General features: G+C 43.2%; 1 protein-coding gene across 1 annotated transcript in view; it reads left to right on the forward strand.

The window, feature by feature from the left end:
• adam11 (ADAM metallopeptidase domain 11) overlaps positions 1–13,564 on the forward strand; it is a 114,339-nt gene that overhangs the window by 28,474 nt on the left and 72,301 nt on the right. Inside the window, exon 3 of the mRNA XM_078529561.1 lies at positions 1,048–1,111. Within this exon, the coding sequence (XP_078385687.1) occupies positions 1,048–1,111 (64 nt within the window). The remainder of the gene's footprint in view (positions 1–1,047; positions 1,112–13,564) is intronic.

Consider the following 13,564-nt stretch of genomic DNA (forward strand, 5'->3'; position numbering starts at 1 on the left):
AGGACTTGAGAGATCCCAGGGGAGAAGGCTCAGGCTCATGGGTTTCAGAGGGCTTGGGGTGCTCTGGGTGGCCCATCATGACACTTGATTTGCTTGAGGGGCCAGAGAGAAACACTCCTGCTCCGCCTTGCTCACGAGCAGTGCTATTTAAAAAAAACATGTACTTGCTTGACCCAGTGGCTCACATCTCCATTTTGCTGCTGGGCTGGGAGACATCCCAGGGAAACATCATAATGAGAAATAAGACTTAGCCAAGGGTACATCCTTTGGGGACAGCAGAGGTAACAGTGCAGAAGACGGAAGAGAAACCGTTACAGAGCATTCTCTGACTGTAATTAGGTGGATAAATGGAAGTCCCACCCAGCCGCTCAACAGAAAAGAGGTGATGTAGGAGGATGGTGTGGTCAAGGGAATCAAAGGCTGCAGACAGATCAAGAAGGATGAGGAAGGATAAGCTACTTCTGTTACAGCCACATAGGAACATATGTTATCAATTTCTCAGCAAACTGCTGAGTCAGATTTTTAAAAGTTATGTGCATTGTCTGCTTGTGTCGTTTATATTGAAAATGATGTTTTTGTTCCTTTCTTGATTCTTGATTCACTCTGGGTTTCTTTCTATACATAAATGATTTACTTAAATATCCAATGTATAGCTGGCAAACATCCTGTGCTACATCAAGAAATGGTGCCTGGGTTTTAAAAGCTAGATTGTGAAAAAGGGGAAGACTGATTTCAACAGCGTGGGTGCATGATGACATTTTAGGGTGACTTATTTGGAGTGTTGGAAGAACAAGAGAAGAAAGATCAGAAAAGAAACGGCTATAAAATAAAGGCAGACAAAAGTAATAATGGGGAGGAGGGTGCGGGCGGGTGAGTTTAAAGGTGGAAGCAAGATTACCGATTAGAGAGCATCTTTTTATAGCATCAAGTTCACAAGGGATCTTTAAGGACTGAGAGTGTCTGGTTGTTAAGGATTGTGAGTGTATTTTGATAAGGTCGTCTAATATATTTTGAGTTATTCCCTAACTATTAATTCCTTCTCTTTAGCGGCGTGTTTAATGACGGGAACTTCACTTACATCATTGAAGTAATGGGCAGCGAGATCGATCAGGTGAGCCCAGGTGTTTATGTCAGGTCTTTAGTAACTTTCTCCACTTGTCCAACAATGTGCTCATGGCCCAGAACTTCTGTGGAGTAACAATCACTGCCAGATTGCCACTTGCCTCCTTTTATCCTACCCAGGTCAGGAACTGCACATTTCTTGCCTGATCTTCTGACCTGGGCCTGCCGAGGACTGCGCAGCACAGCGGCTCCCTATAGGGCAGCAATGTTGGGTGAGGTGAAGCCACGCCCCCTTTTTGCAGCGCTAGCTGCCGTAAAGCGGGTAAGCTCAAAGATCCCAACTACTTAGTCAGGAGATAAGTTAAATGTGTAAGGTAAGTTGGTGAGGGAGTTGAGTGGTTGGAGGGGGAGTTTGGGTGATTGTTGGGGGGGAGGTGTTGGTACGGGTAGTTGGGGGATGGGGGAGGGTAGTTGGGGGGTAGTCAGGAGGGTAATCGGAGGTGGTTGGGGGAGGGTAGCCAGGGTGGGGGGGTAGTCAGGGGCTGGGGGTTCAGACGAGTGGTCAGGGGTGGGGGAGGGTAGCAGGAGGGTGGGGGAGGAGGACAGGAGAGTAGTTGGGGAGGTAGTCAGGTGTAGTGGGGGGAGGTCGGGAGGTTAGTCGGAGAGGGGTATTCCAGGTGCAGGGTAATTGCCCATTAGAAGTTTAAACTTCCCAGGCAATTCCCATACAGTCCTTGCCTGGGGACTTCCGGGGAGTCCCCCAGTGCATCTTTTGGGGTACCTCTGAGGTACAGCCCCCATACCGGGGAGTGGAAGTTCTGAGCCAATGTATCCTATGTGAAGAGCTAGCCATCATAGGGAGCTAAAAAAACTGCCTTGAAAATTGCTATGAGTGTCTCATTGAATGGTGAGATCTAAAGCAGTGCAGAGCGATGGGCAGGAAAGATCCACTTTCTCAAATAGCCACATAATGATGTAGAATTCTTTAAGACTACATTGAGAAGAGGCAAAGGTCATTCTGATTTTCCTCATCTCTTTAAGTGACAGCAAGGTCCCAATGCAGGTTAAACTTGTGCCATACAAGAGGTATATCTAAACACATCTGCTTCCTGGTGTAATCTATTTTCAGCATGTAACAGAATAACTTCATTTGGCTCCTGTGAGATTTGTGATAAATGGTAGCAAGACAGGAGGACTCTGGGCTACACTGAGCTGTCACTCAGCAAAGTGGAGGAGGATTCATCCTCACAGCAGACATATGTGTGCTAATGATCCTTGCGTTAAAGCCTGAAGTAAGGCATTGATTTACCAGTCAGCCTATTAAGCAAAATTGCACTTGGATATCTAGAACATGAAGGTGGCTGACATGTCATAAGCTAAGTTGCATATGTCCTTCCAGTCGGCTGAAGGCAGAGGTCCTGTATTTGGATGCCAGCTGCTGAAAGACATTATCTGCAATGGGGCGTACTCATTTATCCAGGATTTTGCACTTTTGGTTGAGATGCAAACGCTATTTGAACCGTTGCTCAGTTTTGTATGGTGTACGTCCATACAGCGGTTCGGAGGACGCTGGCAATGCATTTGCACCTTTGTTATGAGTTGTGCTGCTTGTCGCACCGCTCAACTAGAGGTTCTGCTTCGCGTAATGATCAACCAACCAGTCTGGCTTATTTTAGACTCGCCACTAAAGACTGGAATTCTTCCCAGTCAGCTTTGGGCAATCCTGCAAGTCAGTGCCTTAGTGGGTAAGCTGGTACTCGCTGGACAAGCAGCTGGAAGCTTACCAGCGCCCAGTGCTTACAGGTTTGCAGTTTTAGATGGATAAACTCCAGCAGCAACCCTTGCACACATGATGGCCTTGTCAATCTGTGCCTGAGTTTCCTGGGCTTAGGTATGTCTTTTGACAATTTAGGTGCCTGAAGCACACAGAAACCCATCATCATGTTTGAATCCCCAATGGTTTGTAAATAAATATCTTACATTGATCTTTGGAGATTTGGAGGATCCCCTCATTTCATAGAGCTTCTGGGACTCCCTGAAAACCGCACCCTGTAAACATATAGGGCCAGATTTTCACCATTGAGGTGGGAAGCTTGAGTCAGGAAATTTCCTGAGTCGGCAGACCTGTGTCCTTTTAAAAGGGCCCCCACCCTTTTGTTCAGGGAGGCAGGGTTGGGATGGAGTCGAGCCTCCTGCTTCCAGAGGCAGGTGAGTGCTGAGGCAGTCTGGTTAGAGAGCCCGCCTTGGTTCTCTGAGATTTCTGCCCAGTTGTATTATAGGCAATTAGGTGCTCTATCCCTCACCCCTCATCCTCCCACTCTCTCCCCATGCCACCCTCATGCCCACCCATAGCAACTCACCCAGTATCCACTATGGGTAAACCTCAGGAGCCAAATGGAGATTAAAACAAAATAAACTTCTAACAATCTAAAAGAGCTCCACTCACACACTTCATACTGGAAAAAAAGTCTCATTCATGAAACCCGTTTAAAAAATTTAAATCCCCTCAAGTGGTCAATATGTTGTAAAAACAAGCTTCTATTTACTAACCACAACAAAGGCAGATAATCCTTTAATAGCCTCTTAAAACTGTCAACCAAAAAGTGACCCCCCCCCCCCAGCTGAGTTAAATGGGTTTGGAGCTTTGAAACTCAGCCAAGCATTCATAATAGGCTCAGCTCTAATACCAACCCCTGGGAAATGTCAACATGAAGTATATTGAAACTGCCAGATTAGATGGCTAGATTTGTTTTTTCCTAAGCCACACCAGATGGCCTGTCAATCAATGCACTCTAGTAATGTATGTCTGCTTTTGTACTCTAATTGAAAGCTGACACCTGCTTTTTTTCATTTTTAAATGTCTGGGGATTTAAATTACTTCAGATCATGGCACTTAACTAATCTTATCCACCCTTCACAAGCATTTATGCACCCTCCATAAATTTGTGGTTCCCACACTGTGGGTTAAGGCCCTTGGAACATTGAAAATGGGGTCTGTTTGAACTCAGCACTAATTTCAAATGGCCCTGCTGAGTCCAGGTTCCCCACCTGTGTGATTCACACCCTGCTCCCTTCTCCCTGCCGACAAAAAGGGGATCCACCAGAAATGGCCTGACTCCATGAAAATCCAGCTCGTACAGTCATAATCCATTACCTCATAGGTTTCTGAGTTTATCCATAGATTAGTATAAAATTATGAAAAACAGGAACACTAGTAGGTGATTAGGCCCTTCGAGCCTGCTCCACTATTTAATAAGATGATGGCTAATTCTTGACCTCAACTTCACTTTCCTGTTTGATCCTCATCTCCCTGAAAGAAGCCAATTTTAGCACAAATTTAGAAAGTTGGCTCACAAGTAACCAGTTCCTGGACAGTGAATTAAAATTGTGCCGATGTAAAAGGAGCAATGCTGTCAGACTCTTTTGTAAGAACAACTAGTTTAATATTTGAATTCCAAATCTGCTAACCTATTTACAACTCTATTTTAAGAGTTTAACAGATCTGGTAACGCATCTTCCCATTTTATCATCGTAACCGTGGTTCAACTTACTAAATGACACAGACTCTCCAGGATGTGCTATAAATAAATCAAGGTGTATGATGAACCATTGAAAACACAATCACATCAATGTCATAGCTCATATTTACTGCAGTGTTGAAATGGCAATGCACTAACACAGTAATTAGGTTACTGCAGTGCAGACAGACAGGTTTATATTTCATGAGAGTTGCCACTATCAGGCTCTGTGATGGTCTTTCAGACAAATAAAAATATTGTTGAATGTTCCGGGAGAAAACTAAGAGCTGTTAATCTTGTTAGTGGTTTCTGAAAGTGTCATCTATATTAATGACTCCTAATACCTACAAATATAACACTGACGCTGATAATGGATGGAGAGAGGGGCTAATTTTTAGCTTGCCAGTGCTCCAATTTGGGTGCAAATGGGATGGAACACACCAGAAAATTCACTAGAAATAACTTCTGCCAGACACTACTAGTTTTGGAGCCTGTTCCATTTTCCTGATGTGCTTGGGATAAGTATTTGGAGCTCCAGTCCAAAGCATGCAGGAGCTTCACTTGTTGCATAAGAGGGTTTGAGGAAAAGCTCCATTCGATCTCTTGTCTCTTGAGTGTGCTGCCGAAGGAAAGGTGCAATTCCTTCTTGCTGCACTCTGGCAAATGGACTCCAACAATGCTTTCCAAATGTGGATTAAAATCCTCAAATATAACTGTTGTATGTGGTAGCAGCATGTCATTGTAATATGAAGGTGTTCGGTAGAGCAAGGGTTAATGTGGGACTGGAGAATAGCACCACCCACGGTATGATGTATAGAGCCACATGATCATAGATTTTGGGAGTAGAGTCTGGAAGGAGCCATCATGGAGGCAGCACCCATGCATTGCAGCACCTGTGGTTTGTACATAGTTATGGGTTAAAAACAAATGGTTTTATGTTTAAACATATAAGTCTCAAGGTCTCTTAGTGAGAGGCCAAACAAACCTTTACATCAAAAACCTCACAGCCACTACGTTCATCTTTAGCTTCAGCTCCCCAATCGGACAAGGGCACCCAAAACATCACCACCACCCCTACAAGCCACTTACCATCCTGACTTGGAAATATATCGCCGTTCCTTCACTGTCGCTGAGTCAAAATCCTGAACTCCCTTCCTAACAGCACTGTGGGTGTACCTACACCACATGGACTACAGTGGTTCAAGAAGGCAGCTCACCACCACCTTCTCAAGGGCAACTAGGGATTGGCAATAAATGCTGGCCCAGCCAGTGAATATAATCCCGTGAATGAATAAAAAAAAATCCCCTCACCACCTAGGCCAACAAACATTTTCAATTGAACACATAGATCAAACGTTTCATAGTTGCAGGAAAAGGAAGCAGAAGAACAATTAATGTGAACTCTTACCCATCCCCCCAGCCCCCATTTCAGGTTGTACTAGTTACACTCATCCCAGTGTAGTTATTCCAAGATCCAAGTACCCACATCAGTAGTTAAGAAACCACTGATATATCTCGAATATCCAAGGCTCCCCAACAAGGAAGAGGCCTGTACCCAATCTCTGGTACAAATGCTGTGCAGCCCAACTCGAGAGAATTATAGTTTTGAGCAAAGCCCACAACACTTTGCTGGTTATAGAGACCGACACCCTTACACAACATGTTCTTCACAGGCCCAGAAAAGGCAGATGGCCCCAGAAACGTCCAATAGTAGAACCGCCTTTATCTGCCTGGAACGATATGTACCCTTGGAAATCTCCCATGTCCTATCCATCCTTCTCCCAGAGCTGAAGAAGAGTCATATTGGACTCAAAACGTTAACTCTGTTTCTCTCTCCACAAATGCTATGAGACCTGCTGAGTTTTTCCGGCGTTTTCTGTTTTTATGTCCTCTGAACCACCGATGGACAAATCCCACCTCACCCAGCACGACCTATTCCAAATTAAACATATGTTCCAGGACATAGCCATGATTTAAAAAAAACAAAATAAATTGACCATCTTGAACTGTATCTTCATTCCCTGCCAAATCTCTGCTAAAAGTATCTTCGTTCTTTGAGTCGCATTTGCTCTCAAATCAATAAACTACACAAAAAGCCTTAGAAGCCTAGGAACGAAAGATCTATCTTGTCAGATAACTGAGGAGGACCAAAGAGATACAAGGAAAGAGATCCAAACAAACTCTACCTGCAGCAGAATGTGCAAGGACCAGTTCAAGATGATGCATTGAGCTTACTGAACCTCACAGTGAAGTCCTCAAATTCTATCCTCCCTGGAGAAATGAATCTCTCCTGAACTCCCACCTACCCCTGACCTTCTATTTTGCTCCACCTGCTCCACCCCCTCTTAAACAGTATAAAATCCATCATATTTCTATCTCTCTTCAGTTCTGAAGAAGTCATACGGACTCGAAACGTTAACTCTGTTTCTCTCCCCACAGATGCTGCCAGACCTGCTGAGTTTTTCCAGCATTTTCTGTTCTTATTTCAGATTTCCAGCATTCACAGTATTTTGCTGTTATTATAGCAATGATCCTACTGTAACAAAAAAAGCAAAATACTCACCTGAAGCTTGTCTGATGGACTGCAGGAGTCAGAATGGAATTTCCTAGAGGTTTTTTTTTCTGCCTAAATTAGCACTAGATCTTCTTCCAGGAGATTGTACGGTTGTGTGAGAAGGTTGAGTGGTGGGATGGGTTTAAATGCTGCTTGTCATTTATATCACATAAAACTGTATAAATTTGATGGACCAACTCACCTTGCCCTGTCATTTTCCATTCATTCATAGTCTGTAGGGATAGACCTCACCTTGTTAGCGGTGATTGTTATGCTAATCTATATTACCTTTATCCAGCCTGCTATTTAGTGAAACCATTTGCAGTGCAGTTCTTTACCCTGTTGTTGACAGTATTAGGGAAACCCAAGGTAATGCCATGTCAGAAGTAAGATGACAGTAATTCTTTTCTTCATTTTAAATCCATTCTCTGTCACTTAGATCTTAAGATTTTGAATTGAAGGGGAGAAATTTGCTGAAATTGTAATTGCTGGTGTGAATATGACTTAACTAACTGTGTTTCTGCTAATTGTTCTGATCAGTGCACCTTTCCAGTGACTCCCAGAAGCTAATTGAGTGAGCCAGTGCAGAGAGAAAATATGGGGCAAGATCTCCCCCCCACCCAGTCGGTGGGGGGGGGGTGGTTGTGCGGGAGCGGGCACAAGCAGGCGGGTTGCTGCCATTTTATGTGGGCAGGCCAATTAAGGCCCGCCCAGCGTGATGTCCACCAGGAAGTGCTATGTGGTCCGTGTGCAGGGGCAGGTTGGGGGGATTCCCTGGGCCAGGAATGCGCTCTTTCACACGAGCGAGTGCACAGATCTCCCTGAGGCAGAGTGCTGGTAAAGAGGGGGGGAAAAAATTACTGACATGTCCACTCGTGCCACTGTCACATGAGCTGGGTTTATGTCAATTTCTCTTATTTAAACATTTTAGAAAAATTTTAATGCTCTCAGAAGCCCGCCTGGGCTCCCGGCCTGCTCGCCAACCTTAGGGTTGGACGGGCAGGTCCATGAATCATGTTAATTACTTTTTTAATGTCCTTAATAGGCCTTTGACGCAGGGTGACGTCGGGATGCATGCCTGACATCACCCTGCCTCATTTCACGCGTCGGCAAGCAGGCCCCACCCCCTGCTCACGGAACAGAAGGTTCTGCCCATGGTTCTTAATGAGATTAAGTTCCTTTCTCCTTGAGTGATTTATATTTTATAACTTTTAAAGGATCGTATTCAGCCATGCTGACTTTTAAGTTTAAATCAATGAAAGCAGGTGTTGTTATGGTGTGCAAACAGAGTAATAGGATGGGCACCTTACTAACAAGGGTGAGTGGTTAGCATTTGCTGGAATTACTAGTCTGTAGTGAGAGCTATATCACAGCCAAATCAGCTTCAAGTGGTGTGATAGCCTGCATTTGTTTTTAACCATTTTCCACTGTTATATTATCTCTTTGGAATCATCCCTGTAACCTAAATTTTTAATACAGGCTTTTTACTACCTTGCAAGAAGCTCAGTAAGGTGAAAATACTGCTTCCTCCTCTTCGTCTTCACTGGCTCATTTATGGGCACTGGTGTGACTGAGCCAGAAGGTTGTAGGTTCAAGCCCCACTCCTCATCAATATTAATCCCTCAACCAACATCACAAAATCAGATTATCTGGTCTGTTTGTGGGACCTTGCTGCATGAAAAATGGCTCCTGTGTTTCCTACATAACAGGAGTGACTACACTTCAGACATACTTTAAAAAAACTACGGAGGCTGGAAATCTAAAATAAAAACAGAAAATGCAGGAAATGCTCAACAGGTCAGGCAGCATCTGTGGAGAGAGGAGCGAGTTAATGTATCCGGTCGATGATCTTTCAATGTCTTGCGGCGATTTTTCCATCTTCCTATATGCCTTAGAAACCTGGACAATTAGTAAAAACCCGTGAAATGTTGATGCTAAGACAAATGCTTAAAATTACATATACAGACCATGAGATAAATGAAGTAGTGCTTGAAATTTCAAGAGCAAAAAGAACTCTAAAAGCCCAGAAGAAACAGTAAAACTGGGAAATAAGAATACTGGTCCGAATTGTTTTTTTTGCTTTCGGGAGGCGACACCCAGGAAAGAAAATGTCAGTATTTCAGCCATTTGATCACAGCTAAAAAGCTACAGGAACCTCCTCCAGAGGGCAAAGTGGAGAGCAGCAGAAAGAGGGTCAACCTAGGCATAGTTGGATGATGGATGTCACAGAGCGGATGCAGACAAGCTACAGTAGGTTTTGAGAGGATGGTGAAGGACGAAAAAGCATGGCACATAATGACCGCAGATGTCCTGGTAAGAGTAGCTCTAAGCAGCAGCATTAGATTCAGGCTGTGGGTAGCTGAGTCATATAAATCAATGCAGTAGCAGGGATGACACGATTGGTCTTGAATGTTCCAGGTAAAGGGAGGGGAATATCAGCCAGGATTCTTACTACAGATTGCTAATCAGTGGCGGGGCTGGGGGAGGAAAGGAAGCGGGTTAAGTTTGGTGAGGACAGGAGAGATGGTGAGCAGAATGGTGTAGATGACAGAACTCCTGGCAAGGTGGAGTTTGTTTGGGGTGGAGTTTTGAATACTTTGAAGAGCTCATATTGTGCGGTAACAAAAAAATATGGATAAAGGTGCAGAGGACGAAATGTGCAGAGATGGGTAGCATTGAAGGGGTGGAAGTAAGTGGTCCTGGTGATCTAATTCATCCTGAGTGAACACCCAGGGACAGAAATGGATTTGAGGGCTTGAAACTTGGCTCCATCTCCTTGCAGATGTGTAATATGGTGAGGCTGTTATGGAATTACACAGAGGGACAACTGTGCTTCCAACCAATTCACACTGCATTACCTCCAGTTCAGTAAGCTGCCGACCGGAAGTTGGGTGCCGAGCCCCTTCATAAGTTGCCCGCGGACTCATGCCTGCATCTTGGAATTCCTTTTCCATGATTTTTGCCGGTCACTTTTCAGCCTCTCTTCCTTTACATTATATTTAGTATATTTTCTAAACGACCATTTTCCATTGCAAACACGTCGCTTTTTAACAATGTACTCGGATTTAGTCAAAGTGCGAGATAGGAACAGTTTCACTTTAAAAATGCACCCTAAAATGCCTATGTTTCAGCAGTTTTGGATTCAGCAGTAAATGAAGTATTTGGCTCTCAGCCACAAGAGATTTTACGTTTGCACTTTGGTTTTTGTGGCTTTACTCACAATGGACCCCTCTTAACATTTCAGCGTTTAAAAAGTCAAATGAAATTAGATTTCATCATCTGAGGGTATTGCAGCATTGAATGTCAGCACAGGAGACAAAAAAAAAGAATCTGCTCCATAACAGGAAAATTAATGTCTCTGCGAATCCACCTAATTCTACATTCAATAACACAGGCAATAGGGAAATAAAGCCTGGTCTCTCTGTGGCTCTTGGCTTCTCAGTGCAGTTGCTCCCCGCAATGATACCAACCCACACACTGCCAGATCTCTCCACTGTATGGTAGAAGAGGTGAGTATGGGTCCAGAACACGTGTGCTCAATAGTGTCGGTCACTGTCAGTGAATCTCCAGAAGGGAGAAATATGGCCTGCAAATAGACGATCAGAATATTCCAGCAATGTGACTTATTAGTTGTTTCTGCAAACTGGAACAAATATCAAAATGCCTCAAAAGTAAATGCATCATTATTTTAGTACTTTGCATTTGATAGGAGCTACTCAAAGAAGAAGGGAAGGATTAGTACTGAGTGCAAAGCACTCTTGCACATTATGTATTACTTGTTTTATTTTCTTTTAAAATATATAATCTCCTTCATCTTTCCTTTTCAATTAAGGCACCATTACTAAGCTCTAAGCCCGGTTGTAATATAATTTTGGTATATTGTCTGCCGGGGCCATACCAAAGACCCTGCATCATCACAGTGAATATGAGATTTCCTATTTACAACCCCCTCTCTCAGCCTTCCCCAGAGGGAAGGTTTCACTCCTGTTTTATGCTGACTCATATAGATCCATGGGTCTGAAAATTATGCTGGGCAATATAAGTGCTTATCACAATCTATCAAATTGCTTTGTTACATTAAGTTAAGTATTAACCCATTTAAAGTAATGGCTTGGCTACACTTTAATCAATTATGGTTCTGTTCAGAACTGCTGTGAACCTAAGCAATACTTGCTTATTCCTGAGTGCTGCTGGTAATTTTCAGTAAGTTATATCAGAATTTTGCCTAGTAAGAGAAAGCCCTGCTCTCACTCATTCTGCGCTACTTCATTTCAGAATACAAACAGCCTGACAAGAGAAATTGCATTTATTTTACTAGAAGGTCCATTGATCCACTGTCCATTTTCCTCCTACCTCTATGAATTGCTGTGAGATGTTTGTTATGCTAAAGATGTTGCACAGCATGGGTCATCGTTGCACTTGTGCTTGTGTGCTTTACTTTGTAATATTATTGTAGGCATTCAATAACTGTCAGACCCCACCTTGGCAAATATACCAGTGTGATTTTGGTACGAGGTGCTGGTAATTTTCTAGCACTTTAGGGTTTAAGACTGTACAACTGATTGTCTGGGAGGAGGTGTGGGAAAGATTAGTTCAGGTGTACAGCAAGTCAATAGATCACTGAGTTATTGTAAATATATGCACTGTGTTACATCGGAGTTAAGAACAGAAGTAGCTAAGGTGGCCAAAATATACAAAAGTACTAATGAAGTGACGGTGCTGTTAATGTGGTGTATATGGATTTCCAAAAGGCATTTGATAAAGTGCCGCACAACAGACTTCTAAGCAAAGTTAGAGCTCACGGAATAAAAGGGGCATCAGAAACATGGATATGAAATTGGCTGAGTGACAGGAAACAGGGAATAGCAGTTGTCTTTCTTAGATTGGAGACAGGTTTACAGTGGAGTTCCCTAGAAGTCAGTGTTAGAACCCCAGCTCTTCCTGATGTAAATTAATGATCTAGACCTTGGTGTACAGAGCACAATTTCAAAATTTGTGGATGATGCAAAACTTTTAAATATTGCAAATTGTGAGGAGGATGATGATAAACTTCAAGAGGACTTGGACAGACAGTTTGAACGGGTGGACATGTGGCAGATGAAATTTAATGCAGAGAGTGTGAAGTGATTCATTTTGGTGGGGAAAAAAAGCAGTGTGACAATATAAAATAAAGGGTACAATACTAAAAAGAGTGGAGGCGCAAATGGACCTGGGTGTATATGTGTATATGTGTATAAATCATTGCAGGTGGTAGGACAGGTTAAGAGAGTGGTTAATAAAGCATAAAACATCGTGGGCTTTATCAATAGGGGCATAGAGCATAAAAGCAAGGAAGTTATGTTAAATTTGCATAAAACACTGGTTCAGCCTCATCTGGAGTATTGCATCCAGTTCTGGGTACCACACTTTAGGAAGGATGGGAGGGTATTGGAGATATTCACATCCATGGTTCCAGAGATGAGGAACTTGAGTTGCATAGATCGGAGAGTTGGGACTGTTCTCCTTGGAGAAGAGAAGTTTGAGAGGAGATTTGATAAAGGTATTCAAAATCATGAGGGTGTCTAGACAGAGTAAATAGAGAGAAACTGATCCCATTGATGAAAGGATCAAGAACCAGCACAGATTTAAGGTAATTGGCAAAAGAAGCAATGGCAACATGGGGAGAAACTTTTTTATACAGTGACTGGTTAGGATCTGGAATTCACTGCCTGAGAGGTTGGTAGAGGCAGTTTCAATCAAGGCGTTAAAGAAGGACTTGGATTATTATCTGAAAAGGAAGTACGTGCAAAGGTACGGGCTGGGGGGCATGGTGGTGGTTGGGGGGGTGTGGGGTGAAGGTAGGGGGAGTGGTACTAGGTGAATTACTCCAGAAGGCCAAAAGGCCACCTTCTGTGCTGTAATCATACAATGATTCTATGATAATGTGGTCTAGGTACCACTTGAGACCACTGCTCCTCAGGTACCTACATCCCACTGAGCTGACCTTGCTCTAGAACATAAATATTTTTGTGGCACACTCAACAACTAACAACAACTAACAACTAACTAAGCATAAGTTGCTAAGTGACTTAGATGTTGGTGAGAAATGCAAGCCACAATATGAGGTTTCATTTACTTAAGAACAGGAAGCATTATGTTTGTCACTCAGGCTCTTGCCATTCAAAGCACTCACAGTCAGGGCAATAGTGGTGTTTATTGGGCATAGATTAGTCAGCATGCCTCAGCACCCAATAATATGCCCCCATCTTCTGGCACGTGGAACATAATTTCTACTCGGGCTGGGAGTTGAACTTCCAAGAAGAGTTATCAGCAGACAGCAAAATTTATGTTTTCCTGAAGTCTGCTTAGATATTTTCTTTGCAAAGACACTATTTTTGAGTCGATTTGTGTTTACTGTCAGTCTTTATTTTACTGAAATCAGGATAAAAAT

The sequence above is a fragment of the Cetorhinus maximus genome, chromosome 25, assembly GCF_964194155.1.
Source record: "Cetorhinus maximus chromosome 25, sCetMax3.hap1.1, whole genome shotgun sequence".
Lineage (NCBI taxonomy): Eukaryota > Metazoa > Chordata > Chondrichthyes > Lamniformes > Cetorhinidae > Cetorhinus > Cetorhinus maximus.